Genomic DNA, 24785 nt, shown 5'->3' with positions numbered 1-24785 from the left:
ATCGCTTTGTCATTCTTCGACATAAGCTCTTAACATATCCTCCAAGACTTGGTTGACTCTCTCAGTCTGACTAGCAGTCTGTGGATGATCACCGCTACTCATGCAGAGTTGTGTGCCAAGTTTACTAAAAACATGCTACCAAAATTTACCTGTAAACCGCGGATCTCTATCTGACACAATGGGTTTTGGCAAGCCATGTAATCTAAACACATTGGCAATAAAAAATTCCACTACTTGTGGAGCTTCGACTTTGTTTGTAGTAGAGAATCTATACGCAATGACAAAGACAACATTATAACCTTTCCTGGTTCTGGGTAAACCCATAATGAAATCCATGGAAATACTCTGCCATTTCCTCTCTGGAATAGGCAACAGATGTAATAATCCGGGCGATAGACTTCACATGGTTGAATTTAGTAACTTGACACTGTAAACAATGTGTCACATAACGATTAACATGTTTCTTTAACTGTTGCCAACAATAGAAACGTTTAATGAGCTCAATGATATTCTTAATTCTTGGGTGTCCAGCACGTGGACTGTCGTGACATTCTCGTGTCACTAATACCTCCAAATTATCTGAGTTTGGAACACATATTTTGTCGTCCCCCTTGAGAATTCCATTCTCAATAGTAAATCTACGTTTACCAGACAATAAATCAGTCGGGGCTGATTCCTCATCTACTTGGCTAGCCTTATTCCATAACGATTGAATATACGGATCTGTCTTTTGAGCTTCACATATTCTATGAGTGATCTCATTCTCGACTATACTGAAACTCATTTGATACATTATGCGAGATAATGCATCGGCAACAACATTCTCTTTTCCTCGTCTATACAAGATTTCCATGTGAAACTCTTGCATCAATTCGGCCCATCTTGGCTGTCGGCCTCTTAAATGCGGCTGGTTACAAAAATACTTCAGTGTATCATGATCCGTGTATACCTTAAACTTAGCTCCATACAGGTAATGCCTCCACACCATGAGTGCATGTATAACTGCATACAATTCAAGCTCATGTGTGGGCCACTTGCACTGCGAACTATTGAGTTTCTTACTCTCAAAAGCCATTGGTCGGCCTTCTTGGCTAAACATAACCCCTATGGCAATGCTACTAGCATCTGTCTCAACGACAAATGGTAATGACGGACCCACGATCTTCAACACAGGTGTAGTTGTAACCGCCTGCTTTAATTTATCTCAAAACTTTTCTATTGAATGTCAGTCCAGACATAAACAATGGTTTCTTGCAACAAGTAAGTGAGTGGCACAGTGATTTCAGAATAGAAAATAATAAACTTTCTATAAAAACCAGATAGTCCTAAGGAAGATCTGAGTGTAGTAATATCTTATGGAATAGGCCAAGCCAAGATTACTACTACTTTCTTGGGATCCATCTTTACGTCTAGCGTTGATATAATGTGTCCCAAATATTCAACTTCCTCTTGACATAGGAAAGTCTTTTGTTTATTGGCATATAACACATTTTCCCTGAGCACGCTAAATATTGTAAACAAGTGTTCCAGTAAAGATTTACTATAAATCAAAATGTCATCAATAAAGTCCACTACAAATTTACCCATGAATGGCTTATAGACATCATTCATCATTAACATCATAAATGTGGCTTGTACATTATCAAGCCCAAATGGCATTACAAGGTACTCATAATGTCAAAAATGAGTACGAAAAGCAGTCTTAGATACATCTTCGTCTTTAATACGAATTTGATGATATCCACTTTTTAAATTTATCGTACTGAAGACCTTAGCTCCACCTAAAGCGTCTATCAAATTATCGATTCTTGGCATTGGATATCGATGTGTTACAGTAAGTTTAATAATCGATACACATTCGATAAGAACCATCTTTTTTCTTAACTAGCAAAACCGGAGAAGCAAACGGTGAGAAACTGGGACGAATGAGTCCTTTCGCTAGGTACTCCTTAATCACCTTCGACACCTCGTTCTCCTCGACCAAACTCATCTGGTACGGAGGTCTATTCATAGAAGCCAGGTACGGGACATGACGTATAATACAATGAAGTATAATACGCGTACTGGACGTCTTTTATGCCAGACTGAAATATAATACATCATTTTTATATATATATATTTTAAGGGCCTAGCATGATGCTTAATTGGACTAAACTCTCGAGAGAAACACACACGGGAGTATTTGCTGCAATTTCGAACATTAAAACGTTATCTCTTTTACAACCTATTTTTTTAAAAGACTACAAAGACTCACGTTTTTTATTTAAAAAAACGTGACGTACAATATTTTATATAAAATACGTGTACTTTAGCTTCTATGGGTCTATTGACTGCAGTTGCACCAAGCACAAGCTCTATTCGATGCTCCACATTTCTGCACGGAGGCAAAGAAAAGGGTAGGTCAGATTTGAAAACATTAGAAAATTCCGTCAAAATTTTCTCTTGCAAAGATTTTGTGGCATTACAAGTTGGAGTTCCACTTTCATGTGTGTCTATAGCACTTGGAACTTTTTGAACCCAACCTAAAAAGAGAGACCTACAAGATATTCTAAGCATTTGTGTAGTAGTAATTAATGTATTCTTGGGTAGATCTGGCTTACCTTTAATGTGATGTGTCCTCCCCTGATGCATAAAATTGATAGACATGCGTTGCGAAGTTGATAAGAGGCTTGTGCATGCCATTCTTTCCCTAGCACAACATCAAAACGTGCTAGTCGAGTAATATCAAAGTTGAGCTCCTCAAAGTAGGATTGAATGGTGAGACCAAGGCCTACAACCTGTTGATCCCAAACCTCTGTTCCTTTGCCATCTGCTAGCTCAAGCGTGTACTGATATGGTGATGGTTGGGTTTTCAACTTTAACTTCTTGACAAGTTGAGAACTAACCACATTATGACTAGAGCCCGTATCGAAGAGTACCTTCACTGGTTTCCCTTCAATCCAACCCTTCATTACAATAAGTTTTGTAACCGAAAACTGGTAACCGCGACTAGTCTTTGAAGATAAGACTGTATCTGTAGCCGTGGGTACCCGTTTCTCAATCGACATTGACACTAAGAGTATCCTAGTAGAATGTTGGGGTGGTTGCTTTGGAGTATCATCCAATAAATCTTCTTGAAGATCATCCCGTGATCTGAATCTATAGATTTAGTGGTCATATTTGCAGCTATGCGTTGCTTCTTCAATGGACAATCACGCCTTTGATGCTTGCCCCTACAAGCATAGCATATAAGCCTTCAATTTTTGCTTTCTCAAACTGTTCTGGAGTGATAGAAGATCTGCGGTCATTGTGCATTGACACCTTTCTCTTAACTCCTGCAAGAGTCTTTGTAGATGAATGTTGTCACAAACGGGCGCGTGATTATACGGAATTTAACACTTAAATCACAAAATTACCATCTTTTGATCATTGCCATGTCCCACATACACAGCCATACATCTGTGTCAAAAGTACATGGCAATTGAGCAATTGATTAAAAATTTTGGAAATACTGAAAAGAAATGACACAGCACTAGGGACCAGAAGATGGGCTAGTCCCCCCCCCCCCCCCCCCCCCTCCCCTTGAAGGATTTGTATTGCCTTTAGGGAGTAGAGTTTCACAAGTACATGAAACGGGTGGCCTGGCCCAGCCATACACCACCGTCTCTTCCAAAATAATCTTGCATGAAAACAATTCACAAATGCTATACTTGATCAGAAAAAAGCTAGCTGAATTCTGATTTTTCAGAATAGAAGTTCTCCATTCAAACTTTTCCCAGCCATTTTAGTGTTTTCTCTCTCCAAAAACACTAAGAAGCTGGCTGAATTCTGATTTTCAAAATAGAAGTTCTCCATTCAAGCTTGCAAAAGAAAAAGACTTTTCCCGAAGATTGAAGCTGTGGAAGAATCATTTTGGTTCTAGTTGCTGCTAATTCTATGTGGGAGAACCATTTGGAAGTGTTGGGCATTTTCCTAGGGCTGATTTTTCAGCCACTGGGTGGTTGATCTTATTGTAGCTGGGCTACATTTATTTCTCTTCAGGATATTTGGGCAATCTTGGAGAGGGGTGTTGGGTGTCATATTGCTAGCTTGTAGCTGGACTACTTGTGGGCAAGTATAGCATTTGTGAATTGTTTTCATGCACACTTGAACTGTAAGATTCTTTTGAGAGATAAAATACCAAGTATCAAGGGCCCTACTTTGCTCATTTGGTGGCACAAAATTTTGAATAAACATTTCCTTAAATTTCTCCTAAGGCTTCGGGATTGCCTTGTCCTTTTGAATTTTCCTCCACCAACAATGAGCCACACCCTGTAAATTATATGCAGCATGCTGGATTCTAATGTGCTCATCTGTGATATCACATAAAATAAAGCATTGTTCCCACATAGAAAGCCACTGGTCTACTGCATCAGTCGTATGAGAAGGTTAAGTGTCAGTGTACTTTGGTGGTTTTAAATCCTTTAGTGCAAGTTTTGGCTTTAATCCCATTTCCGGTGTACCCTCACGATTACTCGAGTGATGGGTATCCGAAGTAAGCGGATATCATAGTGCGGATATCATTCATAAATAAATTCATTTGCTCCCGCAAATCATGCATTTGTTGGCGAAGAGGGACAAATTGTGGTGATTGTGGGGAATAGTGATCGGATTCTATTTTTAATCAATAATATGCAAGAAGCACCAAACGACGGAATATAAAAGAAGGGTTAAGTGAGTCCCCTGGTCATATGGTTGTTGAAGCCGATGAATGCAGAAGCCTTGTAGAGTTACAGCTTCGTGTATTTTTCAAGCAGCGGACCACCAGAAGGAAAGATTTTTGCTGAGATACACCGTGCAGGAACTGCCCCTAAGAACCTTAGAGTAGAAAACCTTTGGGCTTTCGTTTGTTTGTAATAAGCTTTAGATAAAAGAGATGTGGGATTCTTTATTTTTATTCTGTTGATGGCCGATCGAAGGCGATGGCTTGGTGCTGTGCAGTAGAGTCAAGATGGAGAGGTGAAGGCTTGGCTGAGTAAGATATCACAAGGACCACACCAAGGTGTGGCCTAGTTGCCACACCTTGCAGGTGACGGCCTAAAACAATGGATGGATGACAGCATGACGGAACGGCAACGACGGACGGAACGTCGATAGAAATCCGATACCGACAAGAAAAAAAACGGACGGTTGCAATGATGATGAAACTCTTGATCTCCACGCTCAAGGCAAGCTCAAACCTGTAGCTAGGCTCCCCCCAAAGCAAAGAAGAAAAGCCTAAGCTTTGATACCAAATGTCAGGCCTCCATGCAAGGCAACTTAGCTTTGTGAAAAACTAGCTTCATCCAAAAACGTGTGAGAGTAGAAGAACTCAAGAATAGCTAACACAAACCTAGTTTGTTAGTTAACCACCCAACCATTATATATACTAGTGACCCCGGGCGTCTAGTGTGTACCTTATTGGCCACACACCATACTCATGCGCCCCATGTGTCCCCATTGGTACCCCCATGCTACACATCACTGGGTCTTTGGCCTACAATTGTCACCCATGAACGTTACCCGTTCACGCTTATTAATATAAACAGTGATGTGCAATAGTATGCCGCCATTGGTTTTCCCACGCAACGTTGGCGTGTCCCGTGCATTACTAGCATGTAAATCCCGCGTATCGGTGTGTACGCGTCTCACGTGTTGCCACATGTAAGGGTCGTAACAATAGTCTCCAGTTGTTAGTCAACCCCCTGGCATAGAACATCCCATAAGACTGAGTGCTTTGGAGGCACTCAGTCCCATAAGAAGTGAGTGCCTTGGCCTACAACCGTCACCCATGAACGTTAAACGGTGATGTGCAATAGTATGCCGCCATTGGTTTTCCCATGCAATGCCTGCATGTCGCACACATTACTAGCGTGTAAATCCCGCGTATCGGTGTGTATGCGTCCCATGTGTTGCCACATGTAAGGGTCGTAACAATAGTCTCCAGCCCATTCGGAATCACTGTGAGCATAAAGCTGAAAATCAGCCCCCCTGGCATAGAACATCCCATAAGAGGAGGCATCTAAACACTCGCTTTATAGCTTGCCAATTCTTTATCCTTGGGCTGTGCATAAACTTACTCAACATGGATACACCATAAGAAATATATGGTCGTGTGTTGCATAAGTATATGAGGTATCCAACAGCCTGGCTGTAAATAGTAGCATCAAAAGGCTCACTTGCATCATGGCTACTAAGCCTCATGCGTGTCTCAACTGGAGTAGAGATAGGTTTGCAATCTTCCATGTCAAACCTCTTCAAAAGCCCTTTTACATACTTAGATTGAAACATTATAATTCCACCATCTGTCTGCATGAACTGAATACCCAAGTAGAAGTGCCATTAGCCAAGATCGGATACTTCAAAAGCTCTATGTAATTCAGCTTTAAAATCTGAATTTTTCTGCTGATTACTCCATGTCAAGATTATGTCATCAACATAGAGTATGATGACCACTATGTCTCCACCATCAATGTGCACAAACATGGTACTTTCAGTTGGACTATTATGGAACCCATGGCTGGTCAAATGTGCATGTATCTTTGCAAACCATGCTCTTGGTGCTTGCTTAAGTCCATAAAGTACCTTCTTCAAAAGGCATACTTTGTGTTCATGGTCTGTAATCACAAAGCCAAGAGGCTGACGCACATAGATCTCTTCCAAAAGATCACCATTCAAGAACGGTGTCTTGGTATCCAATTGTTGCATCCTCCATCCATGATGTGCTGCCAATGCAGTGTGACTGTCTTGATAGTAGTCATCTCTGACATAGGGGCAAAAGTCTCTTCATAGTCTATTCCCTTCTCTTTAGAATATCCTTTAGCAACTAGTCTTGCTTTGAATCTATCAATAGATCCATCTACCTTCTGTTTGACTTTGTACACCCATTTTGTACAAATAACATTTTTACCATGCCCATGACTGCATAAATGCTGGCCAACTGTCGGTGTACCTGGCTGACTGCCACATGATGACACCTACACCAATTTCTACTGCTGCCTGCGGGCGGTACACGGAGGTGGTGGAGGAGCCCTTAGACTCGGGGTTGCGGATGACATTGTAGTCTACCTTTTGGGTGCAGAAGAGAGTCTGCATCGTTTTGCTTGTTTGATGAAGATGTCGATGTCGATGTGGAAACACATATGCCTTGAGACAGGCATCAATGCTGAAAGATCCCAGAACTCCATGGAAGAAACATAGGATGTAGACCATGTGGTGGTCCTAGTAACGAAGACCAAACAGCTTTCTTGGCCTTTGTGAATGCCATGGTTGAGTAGCAAACTTTCTATCTCATCAAACATACTCATGGCAGAGTCAAACATAGCATCCAATGCATAGAATTGTTTGAAGTCATCTCCTGTCTAGATTTATACACCAGGGCCTTTGTTGTGGGTGTGTCCACCCTTATGAGGTGTTTTATCATTTTTCCTCACTCCCCGCATTTTTCCCCTATTTTTTTTATGGCTTGGGAGGCAGTCTTGAGTTGGCAGGAGGATCCAGTTTTGCTGGCCGACTACATCAGCATGTGTGTGTTCCCATTCTGGAGCTGGCCGACTGCTGTTGCAGGTCGTGGATGTCCAGTCGACTGCCTCACAACTGGCCGACTGGCTGCAGGTGCTGGTCGTGGAGATTCAGGACCAGTCAGCTGCTTTTAGCACAGGCCGACTGGTATATGGGGCCATATAAATAGGCCCCCATCCCCCCATTCCATTGTGTATCATACCCGGGATCTTCTTGTGTATATAGAGCAGAGTTACACGCCTATATCTCTCTCTCTTGTGCTGTATTTTTCTGCATGCGTTTTTGCTCTTGTGTTCCCAGATCTGGTCATCATCTCCGCTGCGTATTCTGACATGGTATCAGAGCCTAGGCTCTAGATAGTTCTTGGGATTTGTGTGAGCAAGAGGGAGTGTGCTGTGTTGCTGATTGGTGGACCGTACGGGACTGTTCGGGAAGAGGAGAAGCAAGAGGACGGCGGGCTGATTTGCTGGACAACCACTTGTTGCAGGTTTTAGTTCTTCTTTGTTCCCATCCACCCACCTTTTTCAAAGTACATCCCCGCAATGGCAGATCTGTTTGAGATGGCCGAGAGGCATGTGAAGATCCCGACACTCCCCACGTTCCCGGTGGACCGTCAGTTGGACGGGAATAACTACGGCATATGGAAGGTTATGATGGGATCTGTTCTGGAGTCTTACGACCTCCCTGATTTCGTCGTTGTTGGGTTTCCACGGCCGAAAGTAGAGGAAGGGGAGCTATCGTCGATCCGAAAGGACCGGGAGGCACAGGCACAGATGTGGGATCGTGTCAACGCCAGGGTTCGTTCGTTTATCTTTCTCAACTGCACACCGCAGGTAATCAATCATGTAAAGCATATGACGCTGGCCAGAGGTATATGGCAGCATTTGGCCTCTCTTTACAACAGGGTATCGCCCATGAAGGGGTTTCCTTGGAAGTACAGATGCGGGTTATGAGTCCTGCAAAGTCGTCGACGATGCGGGAGCATATTAACAAGCTGCAGGCTCTTCAGCAGGAAGTTTTTCCGGCTGGGATGGAGATATCGTCAGAGGACATGGCCATAACGTTGCTGTCGCACTTGCCCTCTTCGTACTCAGCATTTTACTCGTCTTTGATTACCAGTGGCAGGCTCAGCACCATCACGTGGGAGGAGCTTGTGCCCATGGTCCTCGACCAGGAGGAACGATTCACGAACCCTCCTGAGGGTGGAGGTTCGGAGGCCTTAACTGGCCAACGGTCGAAAGGCTGTAACACGGGCAAAGGGAAGGCTTCGTTGGAGAAGTATTCTGAGAAGAAGTCCGTTACTGACCGCGAGAAACTAAAGGCAGAGAGGACCTGTAATGATTGTGGCGAGAAAGGCCACTATTGGAGGCAGTGTCCCAAGCGGAAGACTGAGAAGGATGAAGATTCCTCAGCAGCAATCATGAAGACTCCGGCTTTTGTGCACCTGGAGGTGACGGACACCGATGTTTCCTTTTCTTCAGGCAGGGAGGAGATTGGAGGACTCTCCGCAACGGATACTCGGGAGTGGATTCTAGATAGTGGTGCTTCCAGGCACATGACTCCTTCCCGTTCTGGTTTACAGGATCTTTGCAGGCTTTCTGGTCACATACTTACTGGGGATACATCCACTATCCCAGTTCACAGTGAGGGCAGGATGGAGATAGTTCCCGATGTGGCAGAGGGGGGAAGCATTCCTCCCAGGTGTTGTATGTTCCGTCACTTGGTTTTCATCTATTGTCAGTGCATCAGGTTTGCAAGACTGGCGTACGGGTGGAGTTTGATGAGCATTTTGTTGCTCTCCGGGACAAAGCAACAGGCCAGGTAGTTTGGGAAGGCGGAGTGGAGAATGGAGTTTACAAGCTTTCAGCACTCTCTCTCCCAGGTCCTCAGGTTTGTGATGAGTGGCAGTCTGGTAATGGCCACTTAAGTGTGGATACGCTGTAGGTACAGGCTTTCCGAGACCAGGTGCTGGATAGCTTGCTAGTAGACGGCAGTAGTTGGCAGGAACTCTCCAGTACTGATGTTGGTAGTTCTTGTGTTCGTCAGTCAGAGGAAACTGAACAGGTCACTTATGCTCTGATGTCTCGTAGTATTCGGGACAAAGAACCTCCAGTAGATGAGGATGTTCTTTCCACGGGGACTTTTTGGAAAGCCAGGCAGGTGGCAGTTGATTACTTGCAGAAGGAGGTGGTTTCTCCAGGCTTTGTGGTTCCGGATTCAGAGGGGGTGGTTGACAGGTTTCAGAAGGCCTTGCGTGGTCTTCAGCAGGTTTCCAGGACTTGTTTGTGCACCGTAACAGGTGTTGATCCTTGTGAGCAGTGTGATGCTTTTTTGTCTCAGGAGCAGAATGGTTCATTGATCTGGTTGATGGACACCAGATTGGACGGGAGCTTCCTGATGAGGCAGTTGAGCTCATGGTTGCAGATGACTCTTTGGGAGGCAGGATTGTGTCTGTGGTTTCTGTGGCATGCGAAGGATCATGGACTCTTGTACACAGGAGGGGGATTGTTGGATGGAGTCCGACTCCACGGTTGGAGTGACTCAGTTTGGGGAGGAGATCCGGACACGAGGAGATCTACTTCAGGCCCAAGAGCAGTTTTACGGAGCAGTAAGAGGTAGTCATCTTTTGCCTTGTCGCGGACAGAGGCAGAGTACCGGGCTGTTTGTGATGCTGCTTGTGAGGTGGTGAGGATGCAGAGGTTGCATTGCAGGTTTGGGCTTCCACCGGAGGAACCCATGGTCATCGAGAGGCACTTTGTTCATGAACAGATCGTTGCTGATGACATCTTGCTAGAGTTCTGTTCAACTGAGGACAGTACGGTGGACCTCTTCACGAAGTCGCTATCTCAGGAGTTGCTCAGGCGGCACCCCAGCTCCCTGTGGTTGGTTTCACAGCCAGGAGTTGAGAGGGGGTGTTAGAAGTCATCTCCTGTCTAGATTTATACACCAGGGCCTTTGTTGTGGGTGTGCCCACCCTTATGAGGTGTTTTATCATTTTTCCTCACTCCCCGCATTTTTCCCCGCATTTTTCCCATTTTTTCTGTGGCTTGGGAGGCAGTCCTGAGCTGGCAGGAGGATCCAGTTGCTGGCCGACTGCATCAGCATGTGTGTGTTCCCATTCTGGAGCTGGCCGACTGCTTTTGCAGGTCGTGGATGTCCAGTCGGCTGCCTCACAACTGGCCGACTGGCTGCAGATGCTGTACGTGGAGATTTAGGACCAGTCGGCTGCTTTTAGCACAGGCCGACTGGGATATGGGGCCATATAAATAGGCCCCCAGCCCCCCATTCCATTGTGTATCATACCCGGGATCTTCTTGTGTATATAGAGCAGAGTTACACGCCTATATCTCTCTCTCTCTTGTGCTGTATTTTTCTGCATGCGTTTTTGCTCGTGTTCCCAGATCTGGTCATCATCTCCGCTGCGTATTCTGACAAGAATATATTGTCTTCTATGACAAAGATACCACATAGCTGAGAGATTTCAACAATATTGTGTGAAGACCTCTTTGTGCTAAGTGTGCGTCCCCCTTGTAGGAAGGAAAACACTGGAAAAACTTTTGATCCATTGTACTGCTTACCACAAAATTGTCAGAGGGTTAATGCAAAGTTGATGATGACGTTGTAGCCTAGCTGGCTGCTGATGTGTTGGTGCTGCTGCTAGGAGCGAAGAGAGCTGACAGGCGTTGACTGAATTCTGCTGCTGGCCATCGGGCTGGCACACAATGCAGCTAGTGTAGATGATGTTGATGTTCCTGACGGGCTACTTGCTGGTCAGCACATGAAGTGGAGCAGATGACTATGTATCCAAGGTGCCGCTGGCATTGCATTGATAGTAGTGGCAGTGATTTGAAAATAAGAAAATCTGTTATGTGGAACATCATTCAACTCCTCTCAGGCCACCCTCTTGGAACCTGGCCCCACCTCGCCTTAGCTCTGCTCTGGCTCAGACCGTCGATTCTTGGTTCTATTTCCATGCCCTTCCTCATATTGGTATCAGAGCTCAGGCAAGCCATGAGTCTTTCTCCTCCTCATGTTGGCATCTCTGCATTTTTAGGGTTTCTGCACCTTTAGGGTTTTTGCATTTTTTTTCCCTCATCAGAGCCCAGCGTTCATCCATTCAGCCCAGCATTCTTTTCCTCATCATGCCAATCTGTGTTTTTATGTAACCACCATCATGCTGTGTTTTCTTTGTTGCCATCTCAGCCGCCTTTTGACGTAGCTTCTGCCACCTGTATATCTCCTCACAAGGCAACCCGAGGCCCACAACCCGAGGCCCACCCTGATTAGCGGTGGGAGCTCATTTTTAGCATCGCAGCCAGGGTCCCGTTTCCCTATAAAATGGGGACCCAGCCCCTTTCTTCCTCATTCTTGCATTTGGAGCTTTCAGCACCCCCCCCCCCTCTCTCCCGAGTGCGAACAGCTTCGTATGCAGTAAAATCAGCAAGTTTTCCCTTTTTCCTCAGCAGCCAGTGTTTGCATTCAGACACAACTTGGGCTCAGCAGGAAAATCAGTTGTTACAGTTTTTCTTTTCAGTTCTTAGCCTCGATTCATGTTGATAGGTATTGTATACAGAGTGCTTGCTCAAGATGATATAGAAAAATAGTAGTAGTAGTAGTAGCAGCAGCAGCAGCAGGTTATTAGTGTGTACCTGTGTTTTTGTCAAGTCTTCTGTTGCTTTAGTAGTAGTAGGTTATTGGTGTGCACCTGTATTTTTGTCTAGTCTTCCATTGCTTTGGTCATCTCTGTTAACACCTGCATTTGACTAGTAGCCTTAAAGTAGTAGATGAGGCACTCTCCTTCATTTTAACTATGTTCCAAACTCCAGTTTAACTAAAGCTACAAATGTTTATTGTCTCGTTCAGGAGGAATTCTTTTGGTTGAAGTGGACCGCGTTTTGAGAGGGGGAGGGTTCTTTGCATGGGCTGCTCAGCCAGTTTACAAGCATGAGGGGAACCTTCCGGAAGAGTGGCATGGTGAGCTCTCTATTTTCTTTTTGATGTAAGAGGTGAAGGTTTCGGAGCCGGTCTAATTGCTCAAACAAATTTCTGGCATGTTTGTACTGTGATCTGTCCGTCTAGAATGCTGTCAACTTACCACAGTAATCGCAATTGCCCTTCTTGTAGCCATTGTTTGGGCCTTGACTGACGCACTATGGTTTTGTAACCCATAGTTGCTCTCTGATGACGAGTTAGGACACACATGTTCAGATTACTTGATTGATAGTGCAGCCTAACTTCTTTAAAATCGCGGATCTCACAGCAATGGTTAATCTTACTGAGTGTCTCTGCTGGACCTTGGTCGCAAAGAATGGCTATCTTGCTATATGGCAAAAGCCTTTTGATAATACTTGCTATGAAAACCGGTCGTCTGGGACAGAACCACCCCTTTGTGATACAGACAACGATCCGGATAATGTTTGGTAAGGTTGTAGCTTGTCAGCTCAAGCACACAAACTCTCAATTTTTACTCAAGAAAGAGCTGAATTAATGTATCTTTTTGCAGGTATGTTTCTATGTCGGCATGCATCACGCCATTACCACAAGTTACAGTGCAGCACAATGCATCAAATTGGCCTGCTCGGTTGCACATTCCACCCAAAAGGCTGCTTGGAGTTAAGACTGATGCAAAGGAAGCTAAGGAGGAGGCCTTCATAGCAGAAGAGCGATATATGAAGGAGATTGTGAGGGGATATCAACGTGGTTTGGGATTAAAACTCCATGAAATTCGGAATGTAATGGACATGAATGCTGGCTATGGAGGGTAAGGTTATGCCTCTTTTTGCTGATTTTGTCTGCAACCTAATCAGTTAATCGCTCAAATGTCTATTGATGTTGCTTGCCTTTCTTGGAGGGGGGGTGTGGGGAGGTTCACTATTCAAAAAACCTTTATATTAGCGTTTTCAAAGAGCACCTGGGTGCCCCACAGTTCCTAGTTTAGATCTGGCCATGTATTATGTAGACTTTGCACCATGCCAAGTAGGATGCATGTTAAGTGTGGGCTGATTGGCCACACTCTTGGTGGGTAGAAGGAGATCTTCCAAGGACACCTTGTCCTTCTATCGAGGCCGAAACGGGTGAACAAATGACCTCGGATGGTTTTGGAAGCTGGTAGAGACCGTTGGTTTTTATTATACTCTAATATGGTCCCAGTCTAATTGATGTGGTTGGCTGGGTTCATCTGGATCAATCGTAGGAGGGTGGCCATCATAGGCCGACAATCTACAATATGACCAACCCTGGATACTATATATAGACTAGTTTGGCAGCCTCCTTAGTCATCTTGAGACTGACAGCTTAGGATCTATCTTCACTACATTGTTGTGTATTCATAACACACTTTACCTAAGAATCTACCTCTTATTAGGCGATTACCATTGGCCTTACTTTTTCTTTTTTTTTTTTGGGGGGGGGGGGGGGGGGGGGGAGGGGGGGATGGGTGGCCTTTTGCAAATTTCCTATATATTTCATGAGTTCAAAGGGTTTTTATAAAACCCCTTACATATGAATCTTTCCTGTTTTGGCCCATTATTATTTGGCATACTGGAGTCATTATTCAAAAGCCCTATATATTACTTGTGTTCAAGGGTATTTATGAAATCCTTAGGCATGAATCTATCCCTTTTGGGCCCCTCACCATAGGACTTTTCTTTTTTCCTCAAGAAAGGATCCTTCTATTAGTCCAAAGAAAGTGTATGCATGATGTAGATTACAACCATTGATAGAGGTAGGTACATAGGTACAAATGGTCTCTCATGCGAGGACTGGATAAAACCGAAGAATGAAAGAGAGGGAAGGGATCCCTCTCCGGCTGGCTGCTCATAGAGGGAGGCTACGTCGGGGAGGTGGTGGAAAAAGCCACAGAGAGGGTTTGTACTGCCAAACAAGTCCGTCTATAGCCTCATTGCTTGTGGCATGCCAAATGTGCCAGGTGGCAATGTAGCTTATGAGCTCCCCGCCTCTTGCTTATCCTGAACTACTGAGGCATTGGGACTAAGGAGGCAGGAATGGCCAAGTTTGAAAGTTGGACCATGCATGATGTGTTCCATGTCAGTTGGTTGAAGCCTTATGTTGGACCTCCTCTCTTCGATGTCCATGATGAACAGGAACCGGACATAGTGGACGAAGCTGAAGTTATGGTTCCAGAACAGATCCTCTTGCATGGTTTCAAGCACGGCTTTGGCCGAAAAGAAAGATAGTTCCTCACGAAGTTTCATGACGGAGGGACACATGAAGTGGTGTAGCTTGACGAGAACTTCTTCGAAAGATTATCCAGCATTATTGACAGACTATTTGGACCGTCAAGTTAGGCAGAAGGGAATGTCACGTGCATCCCGCACTTGATGCCATGTGGACATATCTGTACAGTAGGTGCAGGATCTAAAGTAGTAACTGGTCACTTGTGAGCCTCAGTCTAGGACGAGTCAGTGAGGGTTCCACTCTAAGCGTTCAGGGTTAGATGTACAAGTCCTGTACATGGTCTTGGTCATGTGTGCAAGTCCTACACATGGAGTAGTGCCAGTCCGTACTGTGAGTCACCCTCTAAGATGATGACAGGTGTTCTGGGCATTGATAGGCTTGTAGCTAGATGCAAGGCACCTAATAGGCATATAGCTGAATTTAGAACCGCATAAAGTGCAGGGCCATGGGTTTACCCATGTTGCCCTACACTTGGGCCAGCAAGGCCAGCCCATGGGCCATAGTATTGGCCCACAAGAGCCCCAAGCTTTGTTGACCAGCCCCTATAGGGTATAGGCCTTATTGGCCAGCCTCTAGGAGGCAAGGGCCCAGTCGGCCAGCCGCTAGAAGGCATGGAATGGCTGTCGGCCAGGTCTAGAAGGCCTGGGCAGCCAGTTAGTTAGCCCATGAAGGGCCAGCACGGCAAGACGGCCAGCATGTGGAAGGGTGCCTATTAAAAGGCTGAATAAAACAGGTTGTGGTGCATAAATAAAGAGGCTGACCCCTGTTCAGTCCACCAATCAGCCCTTTTTGGGAAGTATAAAATAATAGGCTAGTCAAGGGATTTCACCATCTCATATTCACAAAGTGCTGAAGGTATTGAAGGGCCAGGACAGCCAAGGGAAGCCTAAGCAAATGGTGAACTTGAAGGTCAAGAGTCAGGTACTACAGGCTGCAGATTTACAGCCAAGGTGAACCTACAGAAATCAGTCTTTTTCTCATCCTTCAATAAAGCAAATACAACAGTCCTTTGTGTGGTCCCTTCAGAGGGTATTTGGGACCCAATCGGGTGTGCCTTGTCTTTGTTGTTCTCTCTCTCTCTCACTCTTATCTCTGCTACATTGTGCAATCGTCAAGAACTAAGGGGTTGAATATTCATTATCAAAGTATAATCTTGTCTCTGTAAGCTTCCGCATGTCACAGCAAGAGACCATACAACCTTTGGATTCAAGTGCGCCAAGGTCTCCCTGGTGCAGATTTGTGGTGGTTTTTTTTTTTTTTTTTGGGGGGGGGGGGGGGGGGGGGGGGAGGAATTAAATATGAAACCCCAGAGGACTGCACAGCGGCAGCGTTGACTTCAAAATGACCGGAGTGGTGGGTGTTACATGGAAGGGGCAGCTTTTTGCTATTCCAGATCAGGATGCCTCCCACTTGCTAGAGTCTAGTCTTTTCCCCCACAGTTTACAGTTCTCCGAATCAGATCACCATTTTGGACAACCTAGCATGTCTAGACCATTTCTATATGGATAAGTGGGAATGTGACAAGGGCTGTATGGTGGGCATTCTGACAGCACTACTTTCTTGTATCCTGCTCCAGTTTTTCTCCATCTTGCTAATGTGTGGCAGTTTGACCATCTGCAAACAGCCAGGAACTGGGACTCCCTTATCAATGACCGAGAGCTGTGCACTCTGCATAGAGGAGATCTAAGAGGCTCTTTCTTTCCGCCCCCTAGGGCAGCTGCAAAGGCATTGGATGGCATGCTACAAGAGATCAGTTTCTTTCTCCACGCAACAGCCTAGGATTGACTAGAGACCTTCCGTGAGTAGGAAAGAAGCCTGTGGCATAACCTTCCCTCCCTTCAGCTCCTCCAAGAGCAAACTCCAATCAATGCTTGGATGGGCGCTCAGATGAAAGCCACCTCTACCAATCTCAAGGCCATTTAGACTCAGAGGGCAGAGTACCGCTACCAAGCACGGGCGTCCTCCTGGACTTTGGCTGGGGACACGGTGATTGGAGAATTTTTCATCTCGACTTGGACACACCACCACAAAGGTGAGGCTTGCCGCCTCCATGGCCTGGATGGAGCAGCGGCATCAGGTCTCTCTCAGGTCCATCCCATCACCACAGACTTCTACTGCCATCTCCTTTCGGCCAATCCACCCTCATGGCTTCAAGACCAAGCTTGCCAAAGGATCTGGCAGCACACGAGAACCCTCGTGTTGTTTGATTCGCAAAGTTTCTTGGACTTGCAATTCTCCACAGATGAGATTGTGCGTGCTCTTCCCGATCTCCCTAACTGGAAGTGCTTGGTGAGAATGGGCTACCAATCTCCCTCTTCTAGCATCACTCGGATCTTGTGAAGGTTGAACTACAGGCAGCCTTCAATGAGGTCATGCCGATAGGTATTCTTCTAGGAAGTCTTGTTGAGAGCCTCATCCATTTGCTCCCCAAAGAGGGGAGGTGATCAACTCGAGGTGCAACAGTGATGCCCCATCACCCTCCTTACTGCCTACAAAATCCTCGCTAAGGTGACCAGCCATCGGCTTCAACCTCACTTTCCTGACCTCATTTATGGCACGCAGATAGGTTTTATCTTAGATCAGAGAATCTGGACAACAATCTTCACTGTTTGGGAGGCGATGGCCTCCGCTCAGATTCAACAGGATCTCGGACTCCGGAGCCCTCCTTTTTGACTTCAAGAAAGCCTATGACAGAGCTGAGTGGACCACCTTGAAGGGCTTACCATGCTGCAGTTGGGTTTTTGACATCTTGGATTTAGGGGTGCTCATCCCTCCCATAGCCAAGTCCTCACTTTGGGAGCACTTTCCTATTTCCTGCTCCCTGCGGCAGGGCTGCCCGTTTGTCCCCTTTCTCTTCCACTTCGTCACGGAGTCCATGAGTGGTATTTTACTGCTTGCAGTACATACGGCTTCAAGGACTTAGTCCCCCCATCCATACACTGTAGGAACTCTTGGATGCGGAGTTCGTCCCCTTACCTTTCCTGTTTGAAAGGGAATCTCCACAGCTTTGCCGCAATGATCGAGGTGTTTTGCATCACCTCTAGCACACCATCGACCGGCAACCGGCACAAGTCGTATGGTTTCTGGGTGGGACCCTTTCCCACTCCGACTCAGCGACTAGTTGACGCCTTCCAATGCATCCCCAAAGGCACCACGGCTTGCTATCTTCTATGTCATGTGGGCATTGATCTGAGCTTTGTTGGGCAAGTGCATTGTCTGCAGCTTCCAGCCAGAAGGAGATACCTTAAAAATTATATATATGCTTGCCCGCATTCTGACTTGCACCCTCCCACAGTGGTCGTTGACCCACTGGCATCAAATGGATTTTCTCCACGGCCCCCATCTGCAAACTTAGTACCTCTTTCAAGGACAAGTTTGTGGTCAACATTTTCTCCGCCTGAGAGACTTTGAGCACCACTCTAACTTGTGATGAGGAGAGTCTTCGCCAGCCCTTGACGTGGAATGAGCTCACCTACTTCCCCTCAGGCCACTTCATTGGAGCCTGTTTGGGGACGTCTTAGCTTGGGCCCCCCAAACAGTAGGCTTCTAGCTGCCCCCCCACTCCCACACGCCTCCAGGTTGGCACTTATCATAACCTTAACATCAACACTGCACCGGCGCATTCCCATAACCTCCCCTCCCAATCCGGTGCGGGTCGCCTCTTTCTCCCCACAATGTCCCGTTGGCCACCTTTCACATCCAGAAGGACTCCTCCCCTTTGGCTTTTGTAATTGGCGACCAGGGCCAACTACAACGCAATGTACCTCTCTCAAAGGAGTACAATCCTTCCTACCCCCAGCAGGTGAGAATAGTTGGTTTCCACAAGCACAAATAGCACATCGATCCCTCTTCTTTTGAGGTTGAACAACCTGTCGTGTCACCTATGGATTTGGGAGAATTGCCCCGTTACCCAGGTTTAGTGGGACCCAAGGGAAGAGAGATCCCACCACCCGACCAAAGGCCTTCAACATCCCCTTCTTGCAATACTCGACCAGATTGGGCTGCCACATTTTGTTGTAAGAGATAGATGGCACCCCAACTACCACCACTTTCTGGCATGTGCAGAACCTCTCTCTCAGTTTTCTCTTGCACTTTGGACACCTGCTGTAGAGAGTTTTTGGCCTTAGAAGATTACCCTCTTCCTCTGGCTACTTTCCCCACCGCAACCTCACAGAGGCCACATCATTAGAGCCATTGTAGATCATCCAGTTGCATACAATCATCATGGCACCCTCTAGGAGATGCAATGTCATTTGAGACTGTGCCCGTAGGTGCAGCAAGTTTGGTGGAGGATTCTTTGGTTGTTCAACTCCAAACCCAGCACTCATATAGAGCTGCTCAAAGGATTTGGGGTTCTACAGCTCAACTTATGTGCAGTTTGAGGAGCGATACCATTTATGTTACTTGGGGTGCTATTGCGTGGCTCACTTAGTCTGGTCCATAAATAAATTTTTAGGGCAAGGATCGGGACACCGCTACAATGATATGCAGAGGTGTGGGCTGTGGCCCAACTACTGGATATTCCTCATACACAATATAGACCACCTTCGTAGAGGATTGACACTACTTGGGAGATTATTGCCAATATCACAGCTTGGCAGATTTGGAGGTCTAAATCCACAAAGGCTATTGAGGGCATTTAGATGTACGACACTCAGTGCATTTATACTATATGGGGAGATATTTATGGCCACATGGGCTTGTATACAGGGACCATCCAGATCTGTGCTAGCAAAGCGCAGTGTTTTCATGAGGGAGTGGGATCAAGGGATTTTTTTCTCATCGACCCCCATAGGACTCTCTTGGCACCTTTGTGCCCAACCTACATTCTGGGATGAGGTTTTTTTTTTTTGTTTCCAGCTTCCAGCTGTGATTTTGTATGGTCTACTCATACTTAATAGAAGTCTCCTTTTTGCTAAAAAATAAAAAATTGTTCACCACATGGGCAAGATTGCTTGGGTCACGGAAGTAAGAGAGGCAAGAGGATGGCACGGATTTTGCCCTTCATCTCACACATTTTCAAATTTTGGCCATTTCTGCCTCCTTAGTCCCAATGCCCCAGTGGACCTCAAAGTTCATACTTAATAGAAGTCTCCTTTTTGCAAAAAAAAACTAGTTCACCACGTGGGCACGATGGCTTGGGTCATAGAAGTACGAGAGGTTGGAGGCATAGATCTTGCCCTTCATCTGAGAGGTAGCTTCAGCTTCATAGAAACCTCGTTGATCTTCTTTAGAATGGAAAAGGGCCCGAAGCTCTGAAACGATAACTTTGGTCATAGCTTGCCGACCTTTTTCAACCTTTGCTTCATTATCCGTAGGTATACACAATCTCCTTCCGAAAAAATCATCTCGTCTATTCTTGTTGGCGTGTCGAGTATAGGCCTCCTGCGCTTTAGCCAACCTATTTTTCACAGACTCCAAAATCTCCTGGGGTTTGTGACAAGCTGGTCCCACTCGTAGGTAACAATTCCATAATTGGAATTGGCCTGGGTGCAATGAGTCCACCAAGAGATGGCTTCTTCGATGTAGCAACTAGCTAACACCACCTTCTCTATGTCTGACTTCCTACCTGCAACAAAGTAGGCTTCAAATTGAGGAATCAAGGGATGAGGTGTCAAACCTCTAGGGTCTCCTCGTAGGGCATACCTGCAACAAGACTCCAAACTTGCAAAACAAAGCCGTAAAACCATGAAAGGGGTGTAGGCCTGACTCACCACACAACCATGACAGCCGTGGGCAAAGCCCGCAAGTCTTGGCTATCTCCACCGAGCCACGAGCTGAGCTGATTAGCTAGACATACCTACCAGTCTCTATCCCATGATGTCCCATACCGCCATGGAGCTACCCTCGTGGGCCTTGAGACTGTTGTGAGTCTCAACTGCATGAAGTAGGTGCATGTCTGCACTAAATCTAGGTTTCTGACCGCAGAGCTCTCGCATAGCCTCGCGAGACTCTGACTAACTGACCTTGGCCACCCTTTTATAGGCTCTTGGCTGATCACTGGGCGTCCACACATGGGTGCCCGTTCGCCAGTCCAGCTCGCCAATCTACCTGCCTAGCTTCAAGCTACCCCAAGCCTCAAAGCTAGTCTTGTGTGCGTGCTGCACACGGTAGATACACTCTGTGCACACGACATACTCCCCTTCCTCTAAGAGCTCACTCCTGAGATCAGTAAAAACTCAGGGTAATCCATCTGAAGGGTAATCAATGTCTCCCATGTAGCTTCCTCCTCAACACGATCCTTCCACTTGATCTTGTATTCCGTGAGTAGCGTATGCTGCAATCGTCTTTCACGAAATCCAAGGATCTTTTCCGGTTCGTGTGGCACAAATGTCATATCCTCGACATCTATGATTTCTTGAGGAGTAACTAACTGGTCAGCTCCACCCAGTACTTCCTTAAGTCTACTGACATGAAATACGAGATGAACTTTCACATGAGAAGGCAAGTCCAATTTATATGCAACTGAACCAATCCGACGTTTAACCCGAATGGTCTGCAGTATCTAGGGGATAGTTTCGAAGATCGGCTTGTCCGTAAAGTCTCGGAATCTTTTGGAACTCGCAAATACACCATTGTTCCTTCAGAGAACTCTCTCGGTGAACGATGTCTATTAGAAAAAAATCTGTCGATGTCATGAAGAGGCACCGGAGATTCCGCGGAGATCAATCCGACTGCTGCAAAAGTCGTGAAAATCCCACGGTAACAAGTGATCTAGGTTGAAACCCGTACATAAGCATAAAAGGACTAAAACCTGTACTCGTATGCTTAGTACTGTTGTATGCAAATTCCAACATATGAAGATAATCCCCCAATGAACCCGGTCTTTTGGAGACATATGCACGAAGCATGTTCTCCAAATTCTGATTCACCCTTTCAGTATGGCCATCAGATTGAGGATGATTTGAGGAACTCAAATTCAAAGTTGCTTCCAACATCTCAAAAACAAGCTTTCAAAAGTCACTTGTAAACTTAGAGTCCCTATCACTGACTATGTCATGTGCGGTAAATTGTACAGTCTAAACAATTGCTCGATAAATTGTCTTGCTAATTGTGTAGCTGTAATAGTCTTCCGTGTAGGTAAAAATCTAGCCATCTTTGTCAAGCTGTCTACCACAATCCAAATAGAATCATGGCCTTGACATGTTCTTGGCAATCCTATAATAAAATCCATGGAAATACTTTCCCACTTATTACGTGGGATTTACAAAGGATGCAATAATCCCACCCGCCTAAAGCGTTCAGCTTTATTTGCTTGAGAAATTTGACACTTGAGGACATAATCTTCTACATACCCTTTCATCTTTGGCCAATAGAAAGTGTCTCACTAAAGCTAAAGTCCTATGTACCCCGAGGTGTTCAGCAGAAGGGGTGTCGTGACACTCCTTAAGAATCTTGGTCCTAATGTCTGGGACCTGCGTGCGGTACACAAATTTTATCATTACAGAATAGTAAACCATTCCGAATCATCCACTGGCCTCTTGTAACTTGAATCATAGGCTGCTCAGTCATCACTGAGTCTTGGTCAATCAATGAGCTTCCATCATGGATTCTCTACCAATATGGACGAAAATAACTATCAGTCTTGCAAAGTCCTCTCAATGACTGAAATAAGTTAGTGGAGATCTCGGTGAAGGACAAAGTATTCACCTCTCTGATCGACTAAGCGCATCTGCTACATTGTTCATGGATCCCTTGCGATAGCGTATCTCAAAATCAAAATCTTGCATTAACTCTGCCCATCTAGCCTTTGTCCTCTCAAATCATCCGCATCACACACATACTTGATTGACTGATGATCAGTCTATACCACAAACTTGGAGCCATATAAATAATGCCTCCAAACCTTGAGAGCGTAAATGACAGCGTAAAGCTCCTATCAAGGATCGGCCAATGAGATTGAGTGTCGTCCAGCTTTCGACTCTCGAAAGCAACAGGTCTACCATCTTGGAATAGAGCAGTCCCGATCACATAGTCACTCGCATTGGTCTCAAGAACATAAGGCCGATTAGGATTGGGCAATGCTAAGGTAGGTGCTTCCTTGACTTTATCTTTCAAAAGTCTGAAGGCCGTATCCAAATCGTTATTTCAAGTGATAGGCTGAGTCGACTTACGTCCACGACCTTTCAACAAGTTGGTCATCGGTAGTGTGAGCCGAGAGTACTCCTGCACAGATTTTCGAAGAAAAACAACAAAACTGAGAAAAGAACGAAGCTGTTGCACCGTTTGCGGTATCGGCCAAGCCAAAACCTTCTGCACTCGGTCATAGTCAATACTCAACCCATCTCTTGTGATCTTGTGTTCCAAGTAAATGATTTTTGTCATGAAAAACTCACATTTACTAAATTTAGCATACAGCCGATTTTGTCTGAAAATAATCAAGATAATCGTGAGGTGTCTAACATGATCCTCGAGAGTACGATTGTATACTAAAATATCGTCTAGGAACACCCCCAAATGTTCACGAAAAAGATCGTTCATCATTTCCTAGAAAGTAGCTGGAGCATTGGTTAACCCAAAAGGTAATACGAGAAACTCATAATGGCCATACCTAGTCCGAAAGGCGGTTCTTTCGACGTGCCTTTCATGAATACGTATATGGTGGTAGCCAGGACATAAATCTATCTTTGTGAAATACTTTGCTCCTACTAAACGGTTAACAGGTCATCTGATCTAGGGAGAGGATAGCGGTTCTTGATTGTCACTTTGTTCAGTCTCTTGTAATCTACACACATTCTTGATCCTTCTTTCTTCTAAGTAACACAGGCCCATCCTAAGGTGATTTACTTGAACGGATTTGGCCCATCCTTAAATAGTTTGCAAGTTGTTTAGCCAGCTCATCTTCCTTAGCATGGCTGCTAACAGGTTGAGCACCAAGGACTAGATCAATACGATGATCAACTGTCCTTTCAAGTGGTAAACCCGATGGCAGCTCCTTAGGAAATACATCTTGAAATGAGTCGAGTAACTTATTTAATTTTTTTGCTTTCAAACATACTTAATTCATTAACTTCCATCACATAGCAGGATTACCAGACTCGTACTTGTGATGGAAGTTAATGAATTGAGTGTGTTTAATGAATTAAGAATGGAAGTTAATGAAATAAGTTTGAAAGCAAAAAATTAACTTGTTATTCTTGATCTGTAAATGGTACGAGTCTGGTAATCCTGCTACGAAGAAACCCAAAAGAGTAGTAGAATCCATCTTCGTAGCTTTCATCTGCAAGTCTAAATTTCTAGAGGTAGACCTCATAAGTGAGGTTCTGCGAGGTCATGGTCAAACTGGCAAACTAAGCAACTAGGTCGTAGTCGTCCTCCTCCTTGAAGGCTTCTTCAAATTGCGCCGAGGTTGTCGGTTTAGGTTTGAGTTCTTTCCACTAGACCAAAGCCTTGCGCGAGAGGAAACCTGCTACTAACTGAATCTTTTTTTCATTGCCATATGGATGAAACTGGAAGTGGACCTACCACTTATGTAGCCACGTGTCCACAATCTCCTTGGTATGTTGCTTTTGCTCGCCCCCGAATTACTTCGGAGTGATGTTGGGGCCTAAAGCAGACGGGTATCCATGCTCGAGAGAGTAGACAGGGTAGTGGTCAAAAGCGAGATGGAAGTTTGCAAGGTTTGCATCTGCACGGCGACCTATGCCTGATGCTCCGCGAAAAAAGCCTCGAGAGCGTCTTTAAACCCCCGAAAATCAGAGTTAGTCACGAAATCTTCGAAAAGATCGCCGTCAGCGGCCTCGGTAGCCGGCAGGTCTTCGTATTCGGGGGCGGGTTCCATCTGTGATTCTTGGGCTGACATCTCGAAGTGGGAAAGTGAGAGAAAAGCCATCTCCGGGAATGAAGAAGTTCCCGAAAGGGTTCCCGAGCACAAAGGGTTTGAGTGGCTCTAAGGAGACTTGGAGTGGCTCTAAGGAGACCTGGTTGCTAAAGGAAGAGAGAAAACAAGAAGTTATTGCAAGCCCGAGATGCTGCAAGAAGCCGTCACGAGAACTCCCGTGCTGAATTCGAGAAACCCACGCTGGTGTTTTAAAAAACTTCCACGTTGAGTTTTTTTTTAAAATTTTTTT

The 24785-nt window shown here is 45.4% G+C and overlaps 1 protein-coding gene across 1 annotated transcript in view; it reads left to right on the top strand.

Moving 5' to 3' along the window:
- The window catches only part of LOC147628877 (putative methyltransferase PMT11), a 53014-nt gene that overhangs the window by 16678 nt on the left and 11551 nt on the right, over window positions 1-24785 (top strand). The window contains exons 4-6 of the mRNA XM_086812051.1: window positions 12382-12492; window positions 12779-12938; window positions 13022-13279. Coding sequence (XP_086668177.1) covers window positions 12382-12492; window positions 12779-12938; window positions 13022-13279 — 529 coding nt within the window. The remainder of the gene's footprint in view (window positions 1-12381; window positions 12493-12778; window positions 12939-13021; window positions 13280-24785) is intronic.

This window comes from Cibotium barometz, chromosome 18, assembly GCF_041138505.1.
Source record: "Cibotium barometz isolate CiBa-2024 chromosome 18, ASM4113850v1, whole genome shotgun sequence".
Taxonomy (NCBI): Eukaryota; Viridiplantae; Streptophyta; class Polypodiopsida; order Cyatheales; family Cibotiaceae; genus Cibotium; species Cibotium barometz.
The sequence above is the reverse complement of the archived record's forward strand: the minus strand, read 5'-3'. Positions and strand labels throughout refer to the sequence as shown.